The 23,268-nt window shown below is 43.1% G+C and overlaps 1 protein-coding gene across 4 annotated transcripts in view; it reads right to left on the bottom strand.

The window, feature by feature from the left end:
• Positions 1–23,268, bottom strand: part of TBCD (tubulin folding cofactor D) — a 124,434-nt gene that overhangs the window by 56,040 nt on the left and 45,126 nt on the right. For all 4 annotated transcript variants that reach the window (XM_079965915.1, XM_079965918.1, XM_079965917.1 and 1 more), the window contains exons 15-16: positions 6,199–6,355; positions 498–555 (exon numbers count right to left, since the gene is read on the bottom strand). In XM_079965915.1, the coding sequence (XP_079822041.1) occupies positions 498–555; positions 6,199–6,355 (215 nt within the window). The remainder of the gene's footprint in view (positions 1–497; positions 556–6,198; positions 6,356–23,268) is intronic.

Below are 23,268 nucleotides of genomic sequence, written 5' to 3'. Positions count from 1 at the left end.
TTTATTGTTCATGACTACTTTTGTTGTGTCGTAGTTATGTGTTCCCCTCATGTTGTGATCTGCCTTGAGGATGGTTTGAACTGTGGAAAGGCAGCATACAAATAAATTTATGTTATGTATGGCAGCCATGTAGGAAAGGTAGAAAAACAGCTTTAAAATGAGGAACGCCTGCACAGGCCAAATGTGGGCAGCTTATTTCAATACTGGAAACATAAAAGTCCATATAATCCAGATATACTAAAATATTTAAACTAGAAATCACCTTAAGATTTGTACACTCAGAACTTGAGTTAAGCTACAATCTGACAGACAGAAATTTTTAAAAAAAGGGGGGGTAATTTCTTTCCAATTGGAAAGTAATTAAATAAAACCTTTAACAAACTGATATTGCATGTTAAGAAAAGCTTCCTACCAGTAGACTGCATGGCTCAAAAAGGCCACAGTAGTGTCATAAAATATCAGAAACATTTAGAACATACTGCAAACTCACAACTTACCGAGGCAGCTCTTCTGCAATTAATATCACGGTCAAATATAGCAGTTATAACCAGGGCACTGAAGACAGAAAGAAGGAATATATAAGAATAATTGACAATCGTAAGAATTTCAGTGTATTTTTCTGAACACTCAGGCTACTGCAAAGTCAGGCATTCATTATCATGAGTAGCTGAGATCAGGCAGCCCCCCTTCCCTGTTGAACCTCTGGTGCTTGGTGACAAACTTTTCATTCTGCAGACATTTTGAGCAAGTTTTTTTTTATCTTCTGCTTCATTTTTCATTATTGTATCCTTTGTAGCCATACTGTACAGTGGTACCTCAGGTTAAGTACTTAATTTGTTCCGAAGGTCCGTTCTTAACCTGAAACTGTTCTTAACCTGAAGCACCACTTTAGCTTATGGGGCTTCCCACTGCCGCCGCACCGCCGGAGCATGATTTCTGTTCTTATCCTGAAGCAAAGTTCTTAACCTGAAGCACTATTTCTGGGTTAGCAGAGTGTGTAACCTGAAGCGTATGTAACCTGAAGCATATGTAACCCGAGGTACCACTGTACACCACTCAAGGGTTGTATCCAATGCTACTCCTATGAAGCGTAGATACACTGAAGCTAATGGACATGACTAACTTAACGTTAACTTAGGTTCATTAATATTGACAGGTCTACTCTTGAGTATTACTTAGCTGTATACAATCCAGAGGCTACAGCTTTATGTACTTAAAGTTCCTTGGAAGAATATTTCCTGTATTCTGTATTTTCTGTACTTTCCATATTCTGGGGGCACCACCACTATTTGACTGAGATCTGTCTGGATATACATATTTTCAGTACATAGTTTACACACTATAGCAACAATGAAGAAATGGGCCACAATGTAATTAGCAGGGTCTATTCTACAATGCTGTACAACATTTATTAATAACCTTGGCAAGCATACTTAATCTCCCTCTGGTTGGACGGAAACTCCCCTTTGTACCCGCAGTGTGGGGCAGGGAGATGTTCACAAGTGACATGACCAGAGGCAACCTGATCTGAGGGCTCATCACCAGGGCAGCTAGGACATCCCAACCCTCTGTGGACCTACAACATGCTGCTTATAGCAAGGTAGGCAAGTCTTGCATTGGGTAGACCAGAGCAAATAGTTTCTAGCCTGCCTTTGGTGCATCATGAAAGGAGGTCCAGATGCAGAGAAGTGACAATTTGTAGCCTGCCATCACCACCAACCCATTAGGTCCTATTCTAGGTGCCGGTTAACAGAGCCAAGAAATCTTTTTTACTAGTTCTTCAAATATTGAAGGAGAGGATTAGGTTTCTGCCTGTTGTGGAATTGCCAAGTATTATGTTATCTTTCGTATTGTCAATTAAGTCAAAACTGGCACTTGGTCATTAAGCAGGTACTATAATTAGGGGCAAGAAGGGGAGGTGGGCTCTTCACAAAATCCACAACACCAGGCAGAAGACTCATAGTCACGCAAGGAAAGCATTGTGATACACTAATGAGCAATTACACCATGAACCCATGCTTATAGCATCTGATTAAGCTATCGCCTCCCTTCTATTGAGGGAGTTTACATGAGACTCCACCAGGATTTCCCAACATAATGGAACAATCAAAGTGGGATTTCTTTCACAAGAAAGGAATAAAACATGTTTTGACATATCAGGAGTTAATTGCATCTGATTTCCAACAGGTATGGCAAAGAATGGCTCACTCTTTCAAGCATCAATGATACTTCTTATGTAGTATCCTAAAGCATATTAAAACTTTTGTTATGACATTATATTTGCTTTGCATAACTCAAGAGACAAAAAAGGTATACTGAAACCTCCACAATGAGGGTTGGCAATGAATGCTGTTTGTGTGTAAATATCATATTACGGAAAAACATTTCCCCAACAAATCTAATTTTCATGGATGCGGAAGTAAATCTAAGATAGCCATCTTAAATTTCACTAAATCAAGGTCCTGGAGCTCATAGTACTATGACTCTTGGATGGAACACAGTGGACAAAAAGTCATGGAAATTTGGGTTCATCCTGTGAAGCTAAATATTTGGGTATCTAATGTAGTCCAAAAGTTCAGTCAGCAAGGAGCTTGTACATGATGATGCAGATTATTTCATAAAAATTAGCTATGAAAGTTAGCTATTTAGAAGCCTTCTAGCTTGTAAATTAGGTGCCACTGCTACTGAACACAGTAACATTCAAAGCCAGGAAATATCTGCCCACTTTCCATTGCAATCTGTTTAGCTGCACACCCTTTCAAACAAAAGTTGGTGTCACTGTTTCCATTTTGTGTATTTAAGCCCCAACAAGTTTAAAAGGCAGGGCAGGGCAAGCAATCAAAAGTTTTGGTCCTGTCCCCCTACTTCCTTCACCTCCACTATTCTGACAACAGAAGAGGCAGGACTAGGTGTGGTTTTCCAAGCCAGGCACTGCCCTGCTACACAAAAAGAAGGAAGTGAGAAACATTTCTATCTTCCCTACTGGGAAGAACTTATGTGCTGTGTGGGTGTCCACAAGTTGCAGAACCTTCTCTGTGGTAGCGTGAGTCTTAAGAAATGCCCAGCCCAAGGAGGCTTATCTGACTCCTGACACAGGTGTCTAGGCAAACACATGGCTTTTCAAAAAAACAAAAACAAAACACCTTTGGGATAGCTGGGTTTTATATTTACTGCTTTTCTGTGGTTTCAGTGAAGGTTATTTCCTCTTTTTAGGAATCACTGCTGTTTCTATTATATGGACTTGGTTTGAGAAGAACAGTAGGGTATATATTTAGGGAAATGAATATATTTGATTATTCTGTGTTTAGTTTTATGGTTAAGGACAGCTGAGCCCAGGAATGCCGAAGATGACAGATGAAGAGGGTCAGGGAGAAAGAGGGAGCTGGCCTGCTTGATCCCCCAACCGTTCATTTAGCACCATTCATATTATCCTGGAAGTGTACATTAGCATCAGGGAGATGCACATGTTGCTTCTCAGGCTATGAAGCAATAAAATGCTCAGGTTCAATGCTGGCAACAAGCCAGTCTCAATTCTGAGCTCTAATAGTGGAAGTGGTTTTGGAAGGGTGATAATTTTTTTTAAAGGTATCATGCAAGGCTCCATGTTGGCCGAAGCCCCTGAAAAAGAGCAATCCTGTTGGGCACCAAACTCACCATCAGTTACAGTGAGTTATTAACACCATTTCTGGTATTAATCCTTGAACAGAAGGTTCTCTGTTTCTCTCTGTTGGTAACCACTCACATTACAGTTTGCCAAGTGGAAGCACACTTGCCCTCATTTGCTCTTGGAGACAGTCATGATCTTTACAGGTTTGCTAATTTGGGTGTACAAAGGAGCCACTGGGGTCAAAAGCAATGCCAAAGTCATTATGACAGAACTATGAGTAGGCAAGAAGAGATGCAATGTTAAAAGGCCTCACTGAACTACTGCCACAAATCCTTATTTCTGCAACGAAAGCCAGACACACACATTGTGAAAAATGGAGTCTGAGAGTGCGAATATGTTACCCAATATGTAACAGATATTACTTTTAGCATGAACTAGTCAGACAACAAAACATATTCCTCATGTACAGGTTATTCTCAACATTTCATCAGAGCACAAGATGTAGCTCTGAGCAATATTCATATTTCCTGATTCTGCAGGCTAATCTTGCCCCAGAGTCAAGTGGCTCCATTTACCTAAGAGCCACACCTTTCTTTTCTTCTCACCAGGCAGTACTCCAGGGAAGACTAAACTGCCTGCACTCCCACAGTGTCATCAATTTCTTCTGAGCTGCGGGTTAGTACTGTTCTCAAGTGTAACTAAAGGAAGAACATTCATGTCTTCACAACAGTAGACCCCCTTTTCATTAGCAACACAACAATACAATTATCTAGTGATTCAACTAAACATAATTTTTAAGGATCTTTTAAGATTTATAGAAACCCAGCATACAACAAACCTAGCTTCCTGCGCAGGAGCATTTCAAAAAACATTATGCTATTTGGTATACAACTGCTTAGTGAAAAGATACTGATTTTCAATTACAGCATGATTATAAGGAACAGCCTAAATTGATTAACCAAAACAACTGGAGGGCGCCAGATTGGGGAAAGCAGCATTTCTGAATTTTACCTGTCTACAATTTCCTTTTTCCCACAAGTACAGAGATTAGTAACACTTTGTTCTTGCCCGAGTGCAAGCAGGAGCAACAGTACATGATCCTGGCTTAGGGATATGTCCAGACTGAGGATTCATTATTTGTTTTGCTCAAACAAACCTTTGCTTCAAATCCCTGGTTCCAGTGTATGCTAAACCAGGGATTATGGTTTGTTGCTGCTGCTCACCCTAGGGGAGAAATGAAGCAACAGCAGCTTACTATGACACAGAACTGCTGCCACAGAATGCAAAATCCTAGAAGATCATATCATGTAACCATGAAAGCATTATTTCAATAAAATGTTGCATACTGTACATGAGCAGCAAATTAAAAATTGCAGGTGTACTATTCTATGACCTGATATGCACTGCAATATTTCTTCCAATTAATAGCTGAGGCAAGAAGGCATGAGGACGTTTGCAAGATTAATATGTTGCAAAATCTTGAAGGGACACAATAGATCTCAATAACTGTACAAATTAAGCCCATCTCCATGCCTATATCCCTTAAGTTTACTTTCAGAGAGAGTTACATGCGAACTATACAATGAAGTTCAGCCTATTTCAAGATACCGAATTATTCAATTTTGAAAGGCAGCAGAATTTGTTTCTGGCTAAATATATGACTCTTCTCAGTCAGAATGAGTGACACACCTAAAGTTAGAACTGAAGAGACAAGAAAGTAAAGGCATATGATTAGTGTTTCTGGCTGTAAACCAAGGTGTACTAATACAGGTGAAACTGTGTGTCATCCTGTGAAAGTTCCTGATTCTCAGCATAGAGCTTCATTGCTCCCACACTACATTATTCCAAGACGAAAAGACAGATAAACACACAGCTTTAGGGCCTCATTAAAAGAAATGTATTTCTCAGAAATAGGATGTTGAAGTATTTTCAACTAGTGCACTGCCAAGATGGAAGATTTGTAGCTAAACACCAAGTTGCCACCAATATCTTTAGACTCTGGCTAAAAAATTGATTACATAACAACTGTGTAAACACACGTTCCATTGATTGGAGATCTTGTGACATTTCTTCAGCTAAGATTGCTTGGGGTGAATTCTTCTTTAAGTATTCAAAAGAAGCAAAAAAGGATGTTTCTCAGAGAGTTGACGTGCATGATCAAAAACTTTTAAAAATTGCCCCCAGAAGAATAACATTTACTTATTACAAATGCTTCCTAGGCAACTTTTCATCTACAAAGACACCAGAGCAGTATACAAAGGTAAGGAAAAATAAAACAACCGCCCCCCAAATATAATACAATATAAAGTTAAAACATCATAAAACCTAAAAACAATTTAAAAAAAACACAAGCAGAGCAGACTAGATACATTCATTCAATGGTAGAATAAATGATTTCCAAGACAGACATGTAACAATAACAGGTTCCAGTTTTACCAAATTATTTTGAAAGTGGTAGGGGACTGTTTTTGTTTATACTGTATTGACTTGTAAGCACTACTGAAATGCAAATTTATTCCATAGTTCATTTTCTGAAATCTGCCCCATCTATATGAAACAGATAAACCAAGCATTTCACTGTAGTAACTTACCTTGAAATCTGATTGACAAATGGTCTCAGTTCTAAGGGGTCGTAGGCACGAGCAAAAGCCCAACATACATAACAAGCAGAATCCCGAACGTTAGAGCCAACACTGCAAGCTCCTCGCTTCTCATCGTAGCTCAGTCCTTTTAAAATCACAGGAACAACTGTGGAGAATTTTTGAAATAAGAAAAAATAAATTGCATGGAAGTCATTCAATGAGATACTTTTATTAGAAGAGGAATAAGGACAGTTGGTAAATGATTTGTGCAGGTGGTGACAGTTCTGTAGGAAAAGGGGCAAGCTCCATCTGAGATGCTTTTGTTCTCTGTAGCCTCATCCTGCATCAGTGGGGAGAGACAGTACAAACAAAATGGAGGAAGAAGGTGTGAAGAACTGCCTTGCTATTAGAGGGAAACTTAAACAAAAACTGCAGCAACAAACACCTCAACAAGTGGGAAACGCTCATTCAGGTGCTGGAAGGGATGAAGTGCACATAATCATTGAAATAAAATTGCATTATTTTTGTTTTCTAATTGAGAAATGCCAAGCATTGCTGCAAGGGATAGGGGAGCTTTCCTGAGCCTATTTTTCCTATATGTTGAAGGTCTGAATGAGTGCTTATGTACAATAGCATGGAAGCTCAGCTAGCAGTACCTGGGCTTTCTACAAGGCAGCTCAGACCTGGATGGAAAACAACTACACCTTCAGGGGACAATATGCTTTGAGTTTCTATTCTTTACAAAGGTAGTTTTTCAATAATGGCTAAAACAAGAAAAATCATTAAAACAATCAGAAAACCTGATCTCAGAAGTCAAGATTACCCAAGAATTGACTCAGTGGCTGCGTTCAGACATCATGATAAACCATTATTTATTGTGATATCTGAATGCTTTGTCTTGTGTTTTGTTTACATTTATGGGACCTCATTTCAGAATAGACACACAATATATTCTATCCACTGTATCTTGAAACCTGCCAATTCATGTAAATGCCATTAAAAAGAAGTTAATGGCATTCAACCAAGCTTTGTATTTCTGATTCCCACAGCTGTCCATACAAGAGTTAAGAGCCTTTTGCATTGCAAGCCTAAGCATTATTACTCAGAAGTCCTTGGGAGTGAGCCCCACTGAACTCAGTGTCTGTGAACATGCAGTAGATTGGGCTGCATGCTGTATTTACTGATAAAATGATTCAAACAATATTTACAGTTATCTCAACACAGATAAAATTCTAATGCTACAGTAACATTAATGACTGAAGAACCTTTCTTTCTAGCCTATCATCTGTCTAGTTTTATTGCATAAGAGAGGCTTTACTTAACTACCTTCCTCAAGCAGAGGACATCTTGCTCCCTCTTGAGATGCAGTTAGCATATTCTGCACTTGACCCCACCTTCTACTGGTGTTGGCGAGACTTGGCCAAACCAAAAGGTGGGGGGGGGGGTTGCAGACACCACCAATGAGCTGACTGGCAGTGCTGCACAACTTTACAGATAGCACTTTGCTTGTGAAAATGTAAAGATCAATTGATTGTTGGTGCAAGAGCCATACAAGCAAAAAAGGTCACATGGTCTGTAAGCGGTGGGGGAGATAATGCTCAGGCCTACAATCCACATCCAGTTCCCCATTCCTGCTCTAATAGTTGCTAGACGCATGTAGTGCACAGTTTGGCCAAAGTTAAGTACTTTTGGATCTGGTTCATTTTAATGCGAGTTAAGTATCTGTTCAAATTTTCTCATCAAATCAAACTGGTAACTTCTCCTTTCCTCAAAAGCATATACTTATTATTATTTATCAGTTCAATGTGTAAAACTGTTTTATAATGAGCCTGATCTGAAGCTGACTCAGAGCAGACCAAAGAAAGCATTTCATATTGCCCATTACTGTGCAGAGCTAAGGTTCAAATCTCTCTTCTCAGCCCAATGCTGAGATGGAGTGAAGAGGCACCCAAATCTTGCCAGGGGCTGGTGGGCTACTTGCAACAGCCTGGTGGGCAGGATATGGTCCATGGATTTCCTACTATTGATCGGGACGACTCTGGGAGCTCACCCCGTCGCGGGGATTCGCACTGCCAACCTTCTTATGTTTAGACCACAGTGCCACCAGTGTAACTCAAAGAGGAATTAGATAGCAATAAAAAAGAAATAGAATGTGCCATTATTATTATTATTATTATTATAGAGGAACTAGATAGCAATAAAAAAAAATCTAATAACTGGCTTTCAAACCACCCCCTGTATTTCATTCTAATTTTAAGGAATCGTGCACAAAAGGTTGAAATTATATAAGGGGTGTGTAAAACAATGAAACTAAGGACAAGACAACAGCAAATACACTAAACAGCAACCCTACAGTCTTACAGTTTTTCTTTTCTTTTTCTTTTTTGGCGAGGCTGAGGAAGCTTCTAAATTAAACCTTTCACACAGTTCCAATGGTCTGATGCCAAAACCTACCAACCACACAGGTTTCCCTACAAGGCTTTCTCTTGGCATCTGCCAGTCAGGTAATATAGTTCAAACATACTGCTTACTGAACAGTATGTAATTTAATCAACTGCTGTAGCCTACAGAAATAACAGCCTGCAGGGGAAATAAAAGTCACTTAACTCTTATACTTCCCCTTCTTTCTGTGGTGAACAGGTGAGGGCCGGGGGGGGGGGGGGAAGAGGCATAAGCTTCAAGTATTTCTGTTTTTGGAGGTACACATTCTGATGGGGGACACTTCATGCCCCTTCTAGGCTAGTTTGTCCACCCTACATACACACACACACACACACACACACACCCAAGACACACTCCACTGTCTCTCAAGGCAGATGATGCCAGCACAACACAAAACACAGAAAGTACACAACACAGGCTTGTAATGTGTTCAATTAAAATTGGGAACTTCCTCACAGAGATGTGGTGTGATGTGGTATAGTGGCTCAGAGACTTCACAGTGCAATCCGACTGTACAATGCCTTCTTCCTACTAAATTCAGTGGAGCTTACTACCAGGTAGGTGGAGTTAGGATTGCAGTTTAAGCCACAAACTGGAAAATCTCTGGTTGGAATCCCACCTATGCAATGATCTCCATAGGCAGCCTTAGGCAAGCTGCCCTCTCGCAGTCCTCACATCTGAAATGAAGGGGTAATACCGCTGTCCTAATGACTGCAAGTATGTGAAGCACTTTTGAGACTTGAAAGCACTGTCTATCAAGGTTTTTTGTTTTTGTTTTATTAGCCACTCTATCAACTTTGACACCATTAAGTCGAGTATTCATGTCTGGGAATTAATACAAATCACTGTACTCTTGAATTATTCCCTGTGGTCCTGCTTTTTTAAGGTGTTAGCTTGTAGTAACTTTAGAGATTCCTTTGCATCACATGGCTTACAAGTATGAACCAGCAAATGCCTATGGTATCACATAGTGTAGAGGAGTTCTTCATGACACATGTAATATTTTTAACATGTAACAGTGCACTCAAAATTTGATGCAAAGACAGTCCTTTTCAAGGATAAGTAATCTCCCCCAACTCTTCCGACCAGCAGGAAAGACAATAGCAGAAAACTGGAAAAGGCATAAATAGAATCAGTTGCCACAGATCTGTTATTTGCATTGGTGCAGAATAATGCTTTATTGTCACAGAACAGGGCTGGTATAATTCAGTATTGGGAAAAGTCATTTTTAGCAGTGTGGAGCAGTGGCCTGGGAGACCGGGGTTCAAATCCCCACAGGCAGGACTGAGCGACCTTGGGGCAGTCACTGCTGCTCAGCTTAACGTACCTCACAGGGCTGTTGTGAGGATAAATGGGAAGGGTGTGCCACCTTCAGGTCCCTGGATGAAAGGTGGGGTGTAAATTTAATAATAATGATGATAATAATGATAATGATAATAATAATGATAATAATAATGATAATAAGTACCTGAGAGGAAAAAACACGTCCTCTAAGGAGGACGAAGAAACTGCTTTTAAGATAATAATAATAATAATAATAATAATTTATTATTTGTACCCCGCCCATCTGGCTGGGTCTCCCCAGCCACTCTGGGCGGCTTCCATAAAAACCAAAAATACACTAAAATATCACAGATTAAAAACTTCCCTGAACAGGGCTGCCTTAAGATGTCTTCTGAATATCAGGTAGTTATTTATTGCTTTGACATCTGATGGGAGGGCGTTCCACAGGGCAGGCGCCACGACCGAGAAGGCCCTCTGCCTGGTTCCCTGTAGCTTTGCTTCTCGCAATGAGGGAACCGCCAGAAGGCCCTCGGCACTGGACCTCAGCGTCCGGGCAGAACGATGGAGGTGGAGACGCTCCTTCAGGTATACTGGGCCGAGGCCGTTTAGGGCTTTAAAGGTCAACACCAGCACTTTGAATTGTGCTCGGAAACGTACTGGGAGCCAATGTAGGTCTTTCAAGACCGGTGTTATGTGGTCTCGGCGGCCGCCCCCAGTCACCAGTCTAGCTGCCGCATTCTGGATTAGTTGTAGTTTCCGAGTCACCTTCAAAGGTAGCCCCACGTAGAGCGCATTCCAGTAGTCCAAGCGGGAGATAACTAGAGCATGCACCACTCTGGCGAGACAGTCCGCAGGCAGGTAGGGTCTCAGCCTGCGTACCAGGTGGAGTTGGTAGACAGCTGCCCTGGATACAGAATTGACCTGCGCCTCCATGGACAGCTGTGAGTCCAAAATGACTCCCAGGCTGCGCACCTGGTCCTTCAGGGGCACAGTTACCCCATTCAGGACCAGGGAGTCCTCCACACCAGCCCGCCCCCTGTCCCCCAAAAACAGTACTTCTGTCTTGTCAGGATTCAACCTCAATCCATTAGCCGCCATCCATCCTCCAACCGCCTCCAGGCACTCACACAGGACCTTCACCGCCTTCACTGGTTCTGATTTGAAAGAGAGGTAGAGCTGGGTATCATCTGCATATTGATGAACACCCAGTCCAAACCCCCTGATGATCTCTCCCAGCGGCTTCATATAGATGTTAAAAAGCATGGGGGAGAGGACGGAACCTTGAGGCACCCCACAAGTGAGGGCCCAGGGGTCTGAACACTCATCCCCCACCACCACTTTCTGAACACGGCCCAGGAGGAAGGAGCGAAACCACTGTATAACAGTGCCCCCAGCTCCCAGCCCCTCTAGACGGTCCAGAAGGATGTTATGGTCGATTGTATCAAAGGCCGCTGAGAGATCCAGCAGAACTAGGAAACAGCTCTCACCTTTGTCCCTAGCTCGCCGGAGGTCATCAACCAGCGCGACCAAGGCAGTTTCAGTCCCATGATGAGGCCTGAATCCCGATTGGAAGGGATCCAAATGGTCCGCATCCTCCAGGCGTGCCTGGAGTTGTTCAGCAACCACGCGCTCAATCACCTTGCCCAAGAAAGGAAGATTTGAGACTGGGCGATAGTTGGCCATACTGGCCGGGTCTAAAGATGGTTTTTTAAGAAGCGGTTTAATGACCGCCTCTTTCAGCGGATTTGGGAATGTTCCCTCACAGAGGGAAGCATTCACCACCCCGCAGAGCCCATCGCCCAGCCCTTCCCGGCTTGCTTTTATTAGCCAGGATGGGCAAGGATCCAGGAGACAGGTGGTTGGTTTCACGCGTCCAAGCAGCCTGTCCACATCCTCGGGGGTAACGGATTGAAATTGATTCCATGCAACTTGACCAGACAGAGCTCTAGCACTCTCCCGCCCCGGCACTGCTCCCACGGTGGTGTCTAGCTCCCTCCGAATATGAGTGATTTTATCTGCAAAAAACTTTGCAAAATCGTTGCAGGAGATCTTGGGGTCTTTACAAGGCCCCGGTGGTAAAGGTGGTTCCGTTAAATTACGAACCACCTGAAAGAGTCTCCTGCTACTATTTTCTGCAGATGCAATAGAGGCGGCGAAGAAAGTCTTCTTCGCCGTCGCTATCGCCACTTGGTAGGCTCGACGTTGAGCTCTAACCTGTGTCCAGTCAGATTCAGAGTGAGTTTTTTGCCACCGACGCTCTAGCCGTCTCAGCGATTGTTTCATCGCCCTCAGCTCCGAAGAAAACCACGGAGCTGTCCGGGCTCCATGCAATCGGAGAGGGCGCTTCGGAGCCAGACAGTCGATAGCCCTGGTTAACTCCGCATTCCAGCGGGCCACCAGGGAATCAGCTGAAAGGCCATCAACATGGGATAAAGCATCCCCTACCACTCTCTGGAAACCATTTGGATCCATTAAGTGGCGGGGGCGGACCATCCGAATTGGTCCCACCTCCCTGCAGAGGGGATGGGTCGCAGAGAAGTCCAGTTGCACCAGGAAGTGATCTGACCATGGCACTTCTTTTGTTTCACTTTTACTTAGTGTCAGATCACCCACGTCACTAGAGGTGAACACCAGGTCTAAGGCATGTCCATGACTATGAGTTGGGCCAAACTTATTCAGGGACAGCCCCATGGAGGCCATGCTTTCCACGAAGTCCCGAGCAGCCCCTTGTAAGGTCGTGTCGGCATGGATGTTAAAATCTCCTAGGACAACCAAACTAGGTGTCTCCAGGAGAAAATCCGCCACGACCTGAAGCAGCTCAGACAGGGAGTCCTTGGTGCAGCGGGGAGGTCGGTACACCAAAAGGAATCCTGTACTGCCCCTATTGCCCAACTTCCAGAACATGCACTCAGAAAACTGGATCTTCCCAGTAGGACGCCTGGTGCAAGCTAGTGACTTCCTAAAAATCACTGCAACCCCCCCTCCCCGCCCACATGACCTGGGTTGCTGTGCGTAAGAGAAACCTGGTGGGCAAGCAGCGGCAAGGACAGGCCCATCTGTTTCCTCCAACCAGGTCTCTGTCACACATGCCAGGTCAAATCCTCCATCCACAATCAGGTCGTGGATGGCAGTGGTTTTATTCATCATTGACCTGGCATTACACAGCAACACCTTCAGGTCATGTAGGTTTCCCCTGTTGATTCCAGTATCCATCTGGTCAAGGCCAGACCCGGAGGCAGGGATAGTCTTCAAACAACGACTAAACCTGCCTCCTCGGTAATGACATGGTCTGGTCTTAGCGTAACTCCGCCTCCTGCCCATGATCACCGAGATCGGATGTCCCAGTGCTTCCCCCCCTGTGAAACTTGTCCCAGCCATCGTGTTGGCTGGGGCCCCACTCCCAGGCAGCCCTGATCCCGCCCCTTAAAAACAAAACACAAACTATACAGAACCAATAAAACAACAACAACAAAAAGAAACAAAACAATTATACTAAAATTAATCCCCAACTAAATATCCATCCCACCCACCCCCAACAATGGAAAAAAGGGGGAAAAAATTTAAATTTAAATTTAAATTTAAATTGCCACCGACTGCTTGAGGACATTTTAAAGCACATTAACCACCTGGAACAGGGAAGAATGGCAGAACACTTCCCACCCTTCCCAAAAAGTTTGTTCCAAATAAGTGCCTGGGCCACGCCCCCTGGGCCAGTTGGAAAAGGCCCTGGAAGGGAGCAGGCCCTGCAGTCCTCACCCAGCCGATGTTCCGAGGCCTCACTGCAGCAGGAGTCCCTTTATAGCCGGGAGAGAGGTCCTGGGCCACGCCCCCTGGGCCAGTTGGAAAAGGCCCTGGAAGGGAGCAGGCCCTGCAGTCCTCACCCAGCCGATGGTCCGAGGCCTCACTGCAGCAGGAGTCCCTTTGTAGCCGGGAGAGAGGTCCTGGGCCATGCCCCCTGGGCCAGCTGGAAAAGGCCCTGGAAGGGAGCAGGCCCTGCAGTCCTCACCCAGCCGATGGTCCGAAGAGGCACAAAATTACCCTACATGGGAAAACCACATCGATCGCAGGACCAAAAGTGTGGTATTCTCTTTTTTGTTTGGTGAAAGAAAATAAAACAACCTGACAGCACTAAAAGTGTCTTGAAAAATGTAGTTTAACTTGTTCCCAAGTGTGTTGAATAAACTGGTGAAAAAAATGGATTTAACTGGTTATACAAGAACACAAAAAAGCCCCTGGAGGCAGTTTTTGAAAATCTGCTGTAAATTTTTTCTTGTGGAGATTAAACATTACTGCTACTGATATTACTGTTTACACTGTACTTTCCACTTCAGACTTAAATAAAACCAGGGGGAAATGTTGGTTTTTCTAACAAGTGTAGAAAGAAAAGCTCTATTGATCATTACACGATTCTTCATCTTGGGAAACACAGATGAGAGGTGTCAGGCAAGTAGCTACAATGGTACCTCAGGTTAAGAACTTAATTCGTTCTGGAGGTCCGTTCTTAACCTGAAGCTGTTCTTAACCTGAGGTACCACTTTAGCTAATGGGGCCTCCCGCTGCCGCCATGCAATTTCTGTTGTCATCCTGAAGCAAAGTTCTTAACCCGAGGTAGTATTTTTGGGTTAGCAGAGTCTGTAATCTGAAGCGTCTATAACCTGAGGTACCACTGTACTACATTTTGTACTTCAACAAAAGGTTAGGCATCTGAAGAAGCAATTCCATGTCATAATAAAGTTGTTGATTATGTAGGCCATAAACAATGGTTTAGTGTGGCATGGTTATTTCCCCCCCCCCCCATGCTCAAGCACTCTCCCCTCCCCTCTTTTCCTCCCATATAGACAAGAGTGGCAATTCAGAAGCTTTCACTTCTGCTTTTAGCAAACCATGGCTTCCTACATCATCCCAACTGGAAACTATGGTTAAATATAAAGTATGGTTAGTTTAAACAAGCCTGCTTCAGAAACCATGTTTTGAAGGTGGCTTCTTTTAAACTAGCCATAATTAATGTCAGCCATACGTTTTTTCCCTTCAGATAACAGGACTGAAAGTGCAAAGATTCCCAAGGTTGGGAGGTGGCTAAGCTCATTTCCACTGCATTAAGCCATGGTATAATAATAATAATTTATTTATACCCCGCCCTCCCCAGCCAAGGCCGGGCTCAGAGCGGCTTACAAGCAACGATAAAAACAAGATGAATGATTACAAACTTAAAAACAAAAATAAAATACAACATTAAAATAATGGAACATTAAAATATTAAAATGTAGCCTCATCGCAGGAGGAGAAGGAAAAGGGGGGGGGGGGAGAGAGAGGGAGGGAGGGAATCAAATTGGCTCCAAGCCAAAGGCCAGGCGGAACAACTCTGTCTTACAGGCCCTGCAGAAAGAAATCAGATTCTGCAGGGCCCTGGTCTCATGAGGCAGAGCATTCCACCAGGCCAGAGCCAGAGTTGAAAAGGCCCTGGCTCTGGTCGAAGCCAATCTAACTTCGTTAGGGCCCGGGACCACTAGGGTGTTGTTATTTATGGACCTTGAGGCTCTCCGTGGGGCATACCAGGAAAGGCGGTCCCGTAGGTACGAGGGTCCTAGGCCGTGAAGGGCTTTAAAGGTCAAAAGCAGCACCTTAAATCTGACCCTGTACTCCACCGGGAGCCAGTGCAGCTTGAAAAGCACTGGGTGAATATGCTCCCATGGCAGAGACCCCGTGAGGAGCCTCGCTGCAGCATTCTGTACCCGCTGGAGTTTCTGGGACAGCTTCAAGGGCAGCCCCGCGTAGAGCGAATTACAGTAGTCAAGCCTGGAGATGACCGTCGCATGGATCACTGTGGCCAAGTCAGGGCGGGAAAGGTAAGGGACCAACTGCTTGATGCAGCGAAGGTGGAAAAATGTCGCCTTGGCTGTTGCTATTTTTGTATATTTATTGTATAGCAAAATATCCAAACATGGCTTAAGAGTTTATCAACATGTGTCACTTGCCTATATTGGTTATTGCCTATAACCAATGAAAGAATATTTTCTCATGGTCAGGGAGGCTGGGTCATAATGGGAGAACAAACTCCAGTAACTCAACTCTGAGGATTTCACTAGGTGTACTCTGAGCAATGCATTTTAAGCCTTAAGCAAATATAACTAGTCAGGAGTACCACAGAATTTCTGACACCAGGATATGGGGAGTTGACAGTTCAAAGGATCAGAGGAAAATAAGGTAGGGTGAGTACTGAGGAAACTTTGGGTCTGCTGTTAGGATAACCCAGAACACATTCAGCAGCTAAGCAAGGTATGCTGGCTCTAACAATTAAGCTGCTTTGGAGGCCTGGCTCTTACATATCATGACATACAGCACAAGTTTTATTCACTAGTCCATTCTGTTGTTGCCCACTAAGAAGAATGTCTGCCTTTATCTAAGACACTCTCAAAATGTGTGTGTACATGCACACATTTTGTGCTGGAATGATGGACAGAAGTAAAATTTGAATATATTATTTACATGAATTTGCCCAGGCTTGTGTAGTAAAAATGTGTTCTTTTCTTTTCTTTTTTGGTGATATATGCTATTAGCTATTTTGAACTTGGCAATGTATCCAGACCAAAAAATGATCTTAACCCAGGATAAGCCTCTCTGTGATATCCTCTCAAAATAATGTTATACTCAAATCAATTGTTCAAACATTCACAGTTCATTTCAAAACCATTCACACTCCTATTATCAAAATCAAATAAGTACCATTAACTTTTTATGTGGTGGTAAAGATATACATAACCAATTTGACATAACCAAAAACATTATGATAAACACAAGTTTTCAAATTAAAAGAATTGCTACGTGATTAGCAGGTTGCATATATTGTACATGGAAAACTGACAGAATCCAGATTCACTTGTTGAGTTTCAGCATTCTTTTTTAAAATACAGTCACCTGTACGTGTAGCCTAGAGGTATTAATGAGCACCTGTTCTATCCCACCATCCTTAACTTAACAGCATTAACTACAGGTTGCAACAGGACGCTCTGCTTTGAATCCCATGAAGCACAGAAACAACTTCTGCCTTTCCATCACTATAGAGTTCAGTAAGACCTTTTTAATGTAATGAGAAAAGCATCCTTTCCTTGTGTTCTTTAACTCAGTTTCTGAACAACCGTCAACCATGAGCATTATAACATTTTCTAAATAAAGCTATGAAAGGAAAAGGAAAATTAAAAATCCCCAACGAATTTCTAGAACGTTGAGGTGTTAGCCAAAGGATTTAATTGAATACCGCCCATAGTATTCCATTTAGCCAAGTCCTTTCTCCTGCAAGCAACATTTAAATGTGCTTCCTTGTGCTGAATAAGTTCTGTGAATCTGCCAAAAAGTGTTTTGGCTTTTTTTTGTTTAAAAGGGAGATTGTCTAATCAGATACAACATTCTTGGTTCAGATCCTGTACAATACAATCTCTTCCATGTTTGCTCTATGACCCCTAGCATCTAGGAAGGCCGCTTTTCTAGAGGGCATAATGTTCTGCCTTTTTATGCATGTGCAGGGGACCATAAATTAATTTATCTCCTCAGCAGCAACAAGTGATTCCCTTCAAGCAAAAGCCCTGGCCATGGAAGAGAACTACCCTCCTTTTCTGCAGGCAGAATGTGGAGGAAGCAAAAGGAGGCTCTCCCTTCCTTTTATACAAAAACCCATCCCAGTGATATTGCCTCCTGCAGAAGCTTCCCAGGAGTGGAAAGACACCAGCCATCCTTTCAAGAGAATTCAAGCCAAGCCAAAATTTGGGAACCCCTATGCTTGCGTGCTGAACCTGGAACAAACTTTACACAATGTGCAACGGAAAGAAAGGGAGCAAGGGAAAGACTCCCAACTCATAGCTATTTCATTAAAGGCCATGTTGGCTAATTCACAGAAGTGGTAAGAGAGAGAAAAGGTTGTATGAGCAAAATGTACTTTCACATGCCCTGTTTATGGAACAAAAAAGTTGTATGTATATTTATCCTAATGAAGTGGCAGAAATGCACACCCACTCTTTGTAAAAGTTCTGAAATTACGGGGAACATACAACTCCTTTCACCTCTTCCATGGAACATAGAAACCAATCTAAGTACGGTAATTAGCAGGAATTGGGAGCAGGACATATACATAAATAGGTAGTGTGGTGTATCAATGCTTACTGATCAGTACATGTGGAATAAATTAAGTCTGGAAGCAAAGAATCCTCACCAACACGACTAACTTGGTTAGCTTTGTCTGCTGATCATTAGCTGTGCAAGTCAAATAGTCTTGGACCACTGGTCATGCTGGCTGAGCTGTAGTCCAACAACATCTGGTTATCACCTGCTCTGTGGTTCTTTCATCTGTCTGCTTTCTTTTTCTGTATGTTCAATATTCTGTGCCTATTCTGTGCCAACATGACAACAAGAGAAGTAGGGGCCATCTCTAGCATCATGCTTCAGAGACAAAGCATCTCTTAACACTCCATCTCCAAGTTTCATGGCTAAGAAATTCAGTGATCCTATCCAGTGTCCTTCCAGCATAAAGCACCCTACTAACTAATGTTAAATAGGAAAAACACTAACAGACCAACATACTGAGTCTCAAATCAGCCAGCAGCAAGCCCCAGCTACAAGTGATCCACAATTTAATTCTTATGTTCCATGTCAGAAAATTTAAGATGACTCAAGATGTAAACATTCTTTTATTTCCCCCCCCCCATAGAAAACCTTTGTACTACCTAGAAACTAAGGGTATTATCTAGCCAACTTGCTCTGACTTGTAACATGCCACCAAATTTGGAGATTAGAAGTCATTAGGAAGGACAAAAGAGTGTCTCAAAAGGTGTTAAATGTAAGTCAGCAATTATGCAAACAGGACTGAGAGAGGACACTTGAAGAGAGATTGTGTATTATTTTTTTTGCAAGTTTAGGGGTACAGCTAGTTCTTAAACTGGTTTCTGCTATTTATCCAAGGTAATACTGTCGTATAAAATGGACCTCCTGAAGGTGTAAGAAAGTACCATCAAGAGATTATACATGGGAACAGACAACAAGCTGAAATATGGCTACATTCTTCTAAAGAAGTCCCATGCCTGTGATAATATTATTTTCTTCTGTAAAACTGAACTTCCAATATATTTCACATGTCTCCAGAATTTATACTAATGAAAATACTCTTTCTCCGAGAGGATGCAGTTTCTCAGACACATCTGAGAAGAACAGAGACTACCAAAACATTCTGAATCCCTTTCCTCAAAGCACACTGAATCCCAGAAGCTAAAGTTTGTTTTAAAGTGATACAGGTCCTTAGCTACATAGTGGAACCTGTGTACTTTTAAGCACAGCAGCTTTGATTAAAAAGAAGAAGAAAGACAGACACCACTTTTCCAAATGACACTCCAAATGTGCTGGCATTAATTCATCCCAAGTGCCGCATTGTTAGGAGAATAACAATGATAACAATCAGCGTTGCATCAAGCCTGGAATTATATCGCCTCCAATATGACTATTGCGTTCATCTTCTTTTAATGGGTGTCACCTATTAGGTGACTGGTCTACATGCTTATAATAATTATACAACACTAGATGAGAGGACAATAAATTCACCCCAACAATGGAAAAACAGCTGCCAGTATCAATTTGACCAGGACCAGTTATATTCATTAGTGAAGAAAACAAGAAGCATCCTGTCTCCAAGGCTCTACTCCCTGAACTTGCATATCCAGGTATTTTGCTCTATTGCCTCCAGTTTAATACAATCTCTGCTGCACCTGCACATTCTGCTCTACTTCAGCTACAGCCCAGTTGAGCAGGTCTGCCTAGCAGCTACGACTTCCAGGGAGTGGCTGGCTTTTAATAAGCTCTTTGCTGCGCTAGGATCATGCCCAGAGGCCAACATCACTCCCCTGGCTTCCCTCTGATTCAACACCACAAGAAACAAAGAAAACTAAGACAAACTTACAGAGTATACAACAAGGGTTGTCAAGCCTCATCAGGTCCTTTGGGGTCCCAAGCACAAGCCACATCTGCCCAATCATATCCCCCCCCCCAAAAAAAATACTGAACCATCTTCAGGTCAAGAACAAGACAGGGCAAAGATTGACCTACTATCATCAACTACTGATTTTCTAAGCATCAGTCCCTTCTCCAGGCCATTTAAAATTAACAGCAAGGAGTCAAAAGGGGAGAGGGGGGAATGGTGGGGTGCCCTTAGTCAATGGAAAAGGACAAATGGATAATAGGATTAATGAAGGTGACAGGATGAGGCAAGCAACCCTTTTTTACATGCAAGAGGATTTTAGAAGGTAAACAGTGGGAAAGGCGCTTAGGATGAAAGAAAGCTGCAGTGGATGCTCAGGCTTAGAGCTGACAACTGTGGTCTGCAGTAAGGCTAATGAAGAAATTTTGAAAGGCAAGGTGTAGAACAATGGCATTCCGATGTTGATTAGTGACGAGTATATTTAGATGTTTACTACAGATCCTACTACAATGGTACCTCGGGTTAAGAACTTAATTCATTCTGGAGGTCCATTCTTAACCTGAAACTGTTCTTAACCTGAGGTACTACTTTAGCTAATGGGGCCTCCCGCCGCTGCACGATTTCTGTTCTCATCCTGAAGCAAAGTTCTTAACCCGAGGTAGTATTTCTGGGTTAGCGGAGTCTGTAACCTGAAGCGTCTGTAACCCGAGGTACCACTGTATCAGCCCTATCCCCCATCAAACCATAGGTTTTATATATTTATTTATGGGGAGGGGGATTATGAGCATGGGCTCTGGGAAATGTATTTGTTGGATGGGATGATCGTGCAAGATTTTGTGGGCTTGATAGTACAGGCAGTGACCATTTTGTGCAGGGGTTCTGTTCCCAGCCCCGCGTGCATCGGCGGAGCACGTATAAGCAAACCCCCCATCCCTGTTCTGCCTTCTTCTGAATCCAAAACCACCTTTTCATTGGTGACTGCATGTCAACTGGACACACCTAAAATAATCGTCACCTGTATATCAACGGTATATCCACCTTAAAAACTCTGGGGACTCTCAGTTGACAGTCTGCTGTGAAAACACCTTAGAATTTATTTATATCATGTAGAAAGTAGATGCTAGAATGTATTGTTAAAAACAACAACAGATCATATCCTTGTTCCCATCCATAACAAGAAGGGAACTGACAATACAGTGGGGAGGAATTCACTCAGCAGAATGCCCTCTTAACACAAACATGTCTGCTTACTTGATGGAACAAACAATCTGCCCTCTCCTTCCTCCCATGCTGTTCTGGGGGTTCTCTCAACCCCCCCCCCACAGCCAATGGGGCACATGAGACGGGAGAAAGCACAGCTGCACTAGAGGAAGTCCTTGCATGGGTTTCTGCTGATGGGGCTCATTAGTTAAATCCCACCCTATATTATTAGGGGATGTTCACAAGCCTACACTGTGTAAGGCACAGCAGGGGATCTCAAACCAGGGCCTTCAGCAGCTTACCTTCTGCACCTCCAGCACTTTGGGTCCTTAACAGGCCACACAGACAAGACCTGAAGGAAAAGGCGGGCCTCTAGGCTGTCATTCCAACCTGAAAAGAAGCAGCAGACCTCCTAGCCTACTGTCACCTGACTCTCCGAGTGAATCAGCAGGCTAGGTCAGCCCATTAGTCCATCCATCTTCTCTTTGAGCACAAGCATTCTACATATTCTCCTGCTCCTTCAGATCATGATCACCCATCAAGCCCTCTACTGCTTCCTTCAAACTAAATCTTCTGCCTGGCTCTTACTCTGCACTCGCCTATGACCAGTGAGCTTGACACTGATACCAGGAAATGTCCTAGAACAGAAAATTAAACAGTCGGTCTGTGAACACTTAGAAAAGGATACTGCGATTGCTAAGACCCTGCAGAAGTCTAGTGTCTATTCTGCTTTGGTCAGACCCAACCTGGTGTACTGTGTCCAGTTCTGGACACCACAATTTAAGAAGGATATTGACAAGCTGGAACGTGTGCAAAGGGGGACAACCAAGATGATCAAGGGTCTGGAAACCAAGCATTATGAGGAATAGTTTGGTATGTTACCCTGGAAAAGGGGAGACTGAGAGAAGGCATGATAGTAATCTTCAAATATCTAAAGGGCTACCACATGGAAGATGGAGCAAGTTTGCATTCTTCTGCTCTGGAGGGTAGGACCTGAACCAATGGCTTCAAGTTACAAGAAAGGAGATTCCAACTACACACAAGGAATAACTTCCTGACAGTAACAGCTGTTCAATAGTGGGACAGACTTCCACGAGAGGTAGTGGGTTCTGCTTCCTTGGATGTTTTTTAACAACAACAACAACAACAATTTATTATTTATACCCCGCCCATCTGGCTGGCCAGCTGCCATGTATAATTTAACTGAGATTCCTGCATTGCAGGGGGTGGACTAGATGACCCCTGGGGTCCCTTCCAACTCTACGATTCTATGACTCTATGAACCTTGAACATCTGATCTGGTGCCTGACCTCCGGTTGATGTTTTGGCCATGTGCATTATCCTTCTGATCCTTAACACCCTGTAATTCCTTGGAATAGATCTGTGTATGTATGGTTCTCCCATTGTGACAAAGAAACTTAATTTTAGCTTTCAGTGGCAACCTTCTCAGAGACCTGTGACGATGCACCTTTTTACTTGTAAAGGAGAGAAATTAAGGAACCGAGGGAGATCTCATTTGGAATAAAAGCAGCTTCCCCTCTTCTTGACAGTTCTAGTGTGGGATGGACAAATACAAAATGGTGTATTGGACATTAACTTCGGCTTCATAAGAATTTCACTCATCCTTTAAAAACCATACACATACTACTTATGGCTCCAATGCTAAATTTTAAAAAGCGTGTGCAAAACATCTGGCAAAATAAGAGAAGCCAGTGAGCTGGAACCGGCATATCTGAATGCTGCACAGAATGCAAAATTCATAAATGTACTCATAAATGTACAATTCATCTTGAGTTGCTTTTAAAGTAGAGGGCACATTTTGCCTTAGTGTCCACTGTGATAGACCACAAGGGATGAAGTTGACACTTCCGTTTCCAGTCCCATAACTAGTGCCGCAAGAAAATTTACACAAAAACTTAATGAAAGTCTGTGCTTCTGTTGGCTGTGAATCAGTACCCTCTCTACTTGCCTCTTGACCGCCCTGCACGTAACTAGTTGAGACAGAATATAGATGCACATCCTACAGATGGATGGCAACTGCATCCTGCTGCAAGTGTTGTCCACCCACATTTCATTACTTTCAACAGGATGGGAAATTTGATGGGCTTCCAAGTGCACATCTCCATCCTGCCACAGCTAATCACCTATGCACTAAACAGAGGCCAGGTAGCATTGGCTCATTTGTTTCAGTAACCAGA

The sequence above is a fragment of the Podarcis cretensis genome (assembly GCF_951804945.1).
Source record: "Podarcis cretensis genome assembly, chromosome: 2".
In the NCBI taxonomy this organism is placed as follows: Eukaryota; Metazoa; Chordata; class Lepidosauria; order Squamata; family Lacertidae; genus Podarcis; species Podarcis cretensis.
Note: the sequence above shows the minus strand (reverse complement) of the source record. Positions and strands in the feature narration are given on the sequence as shown.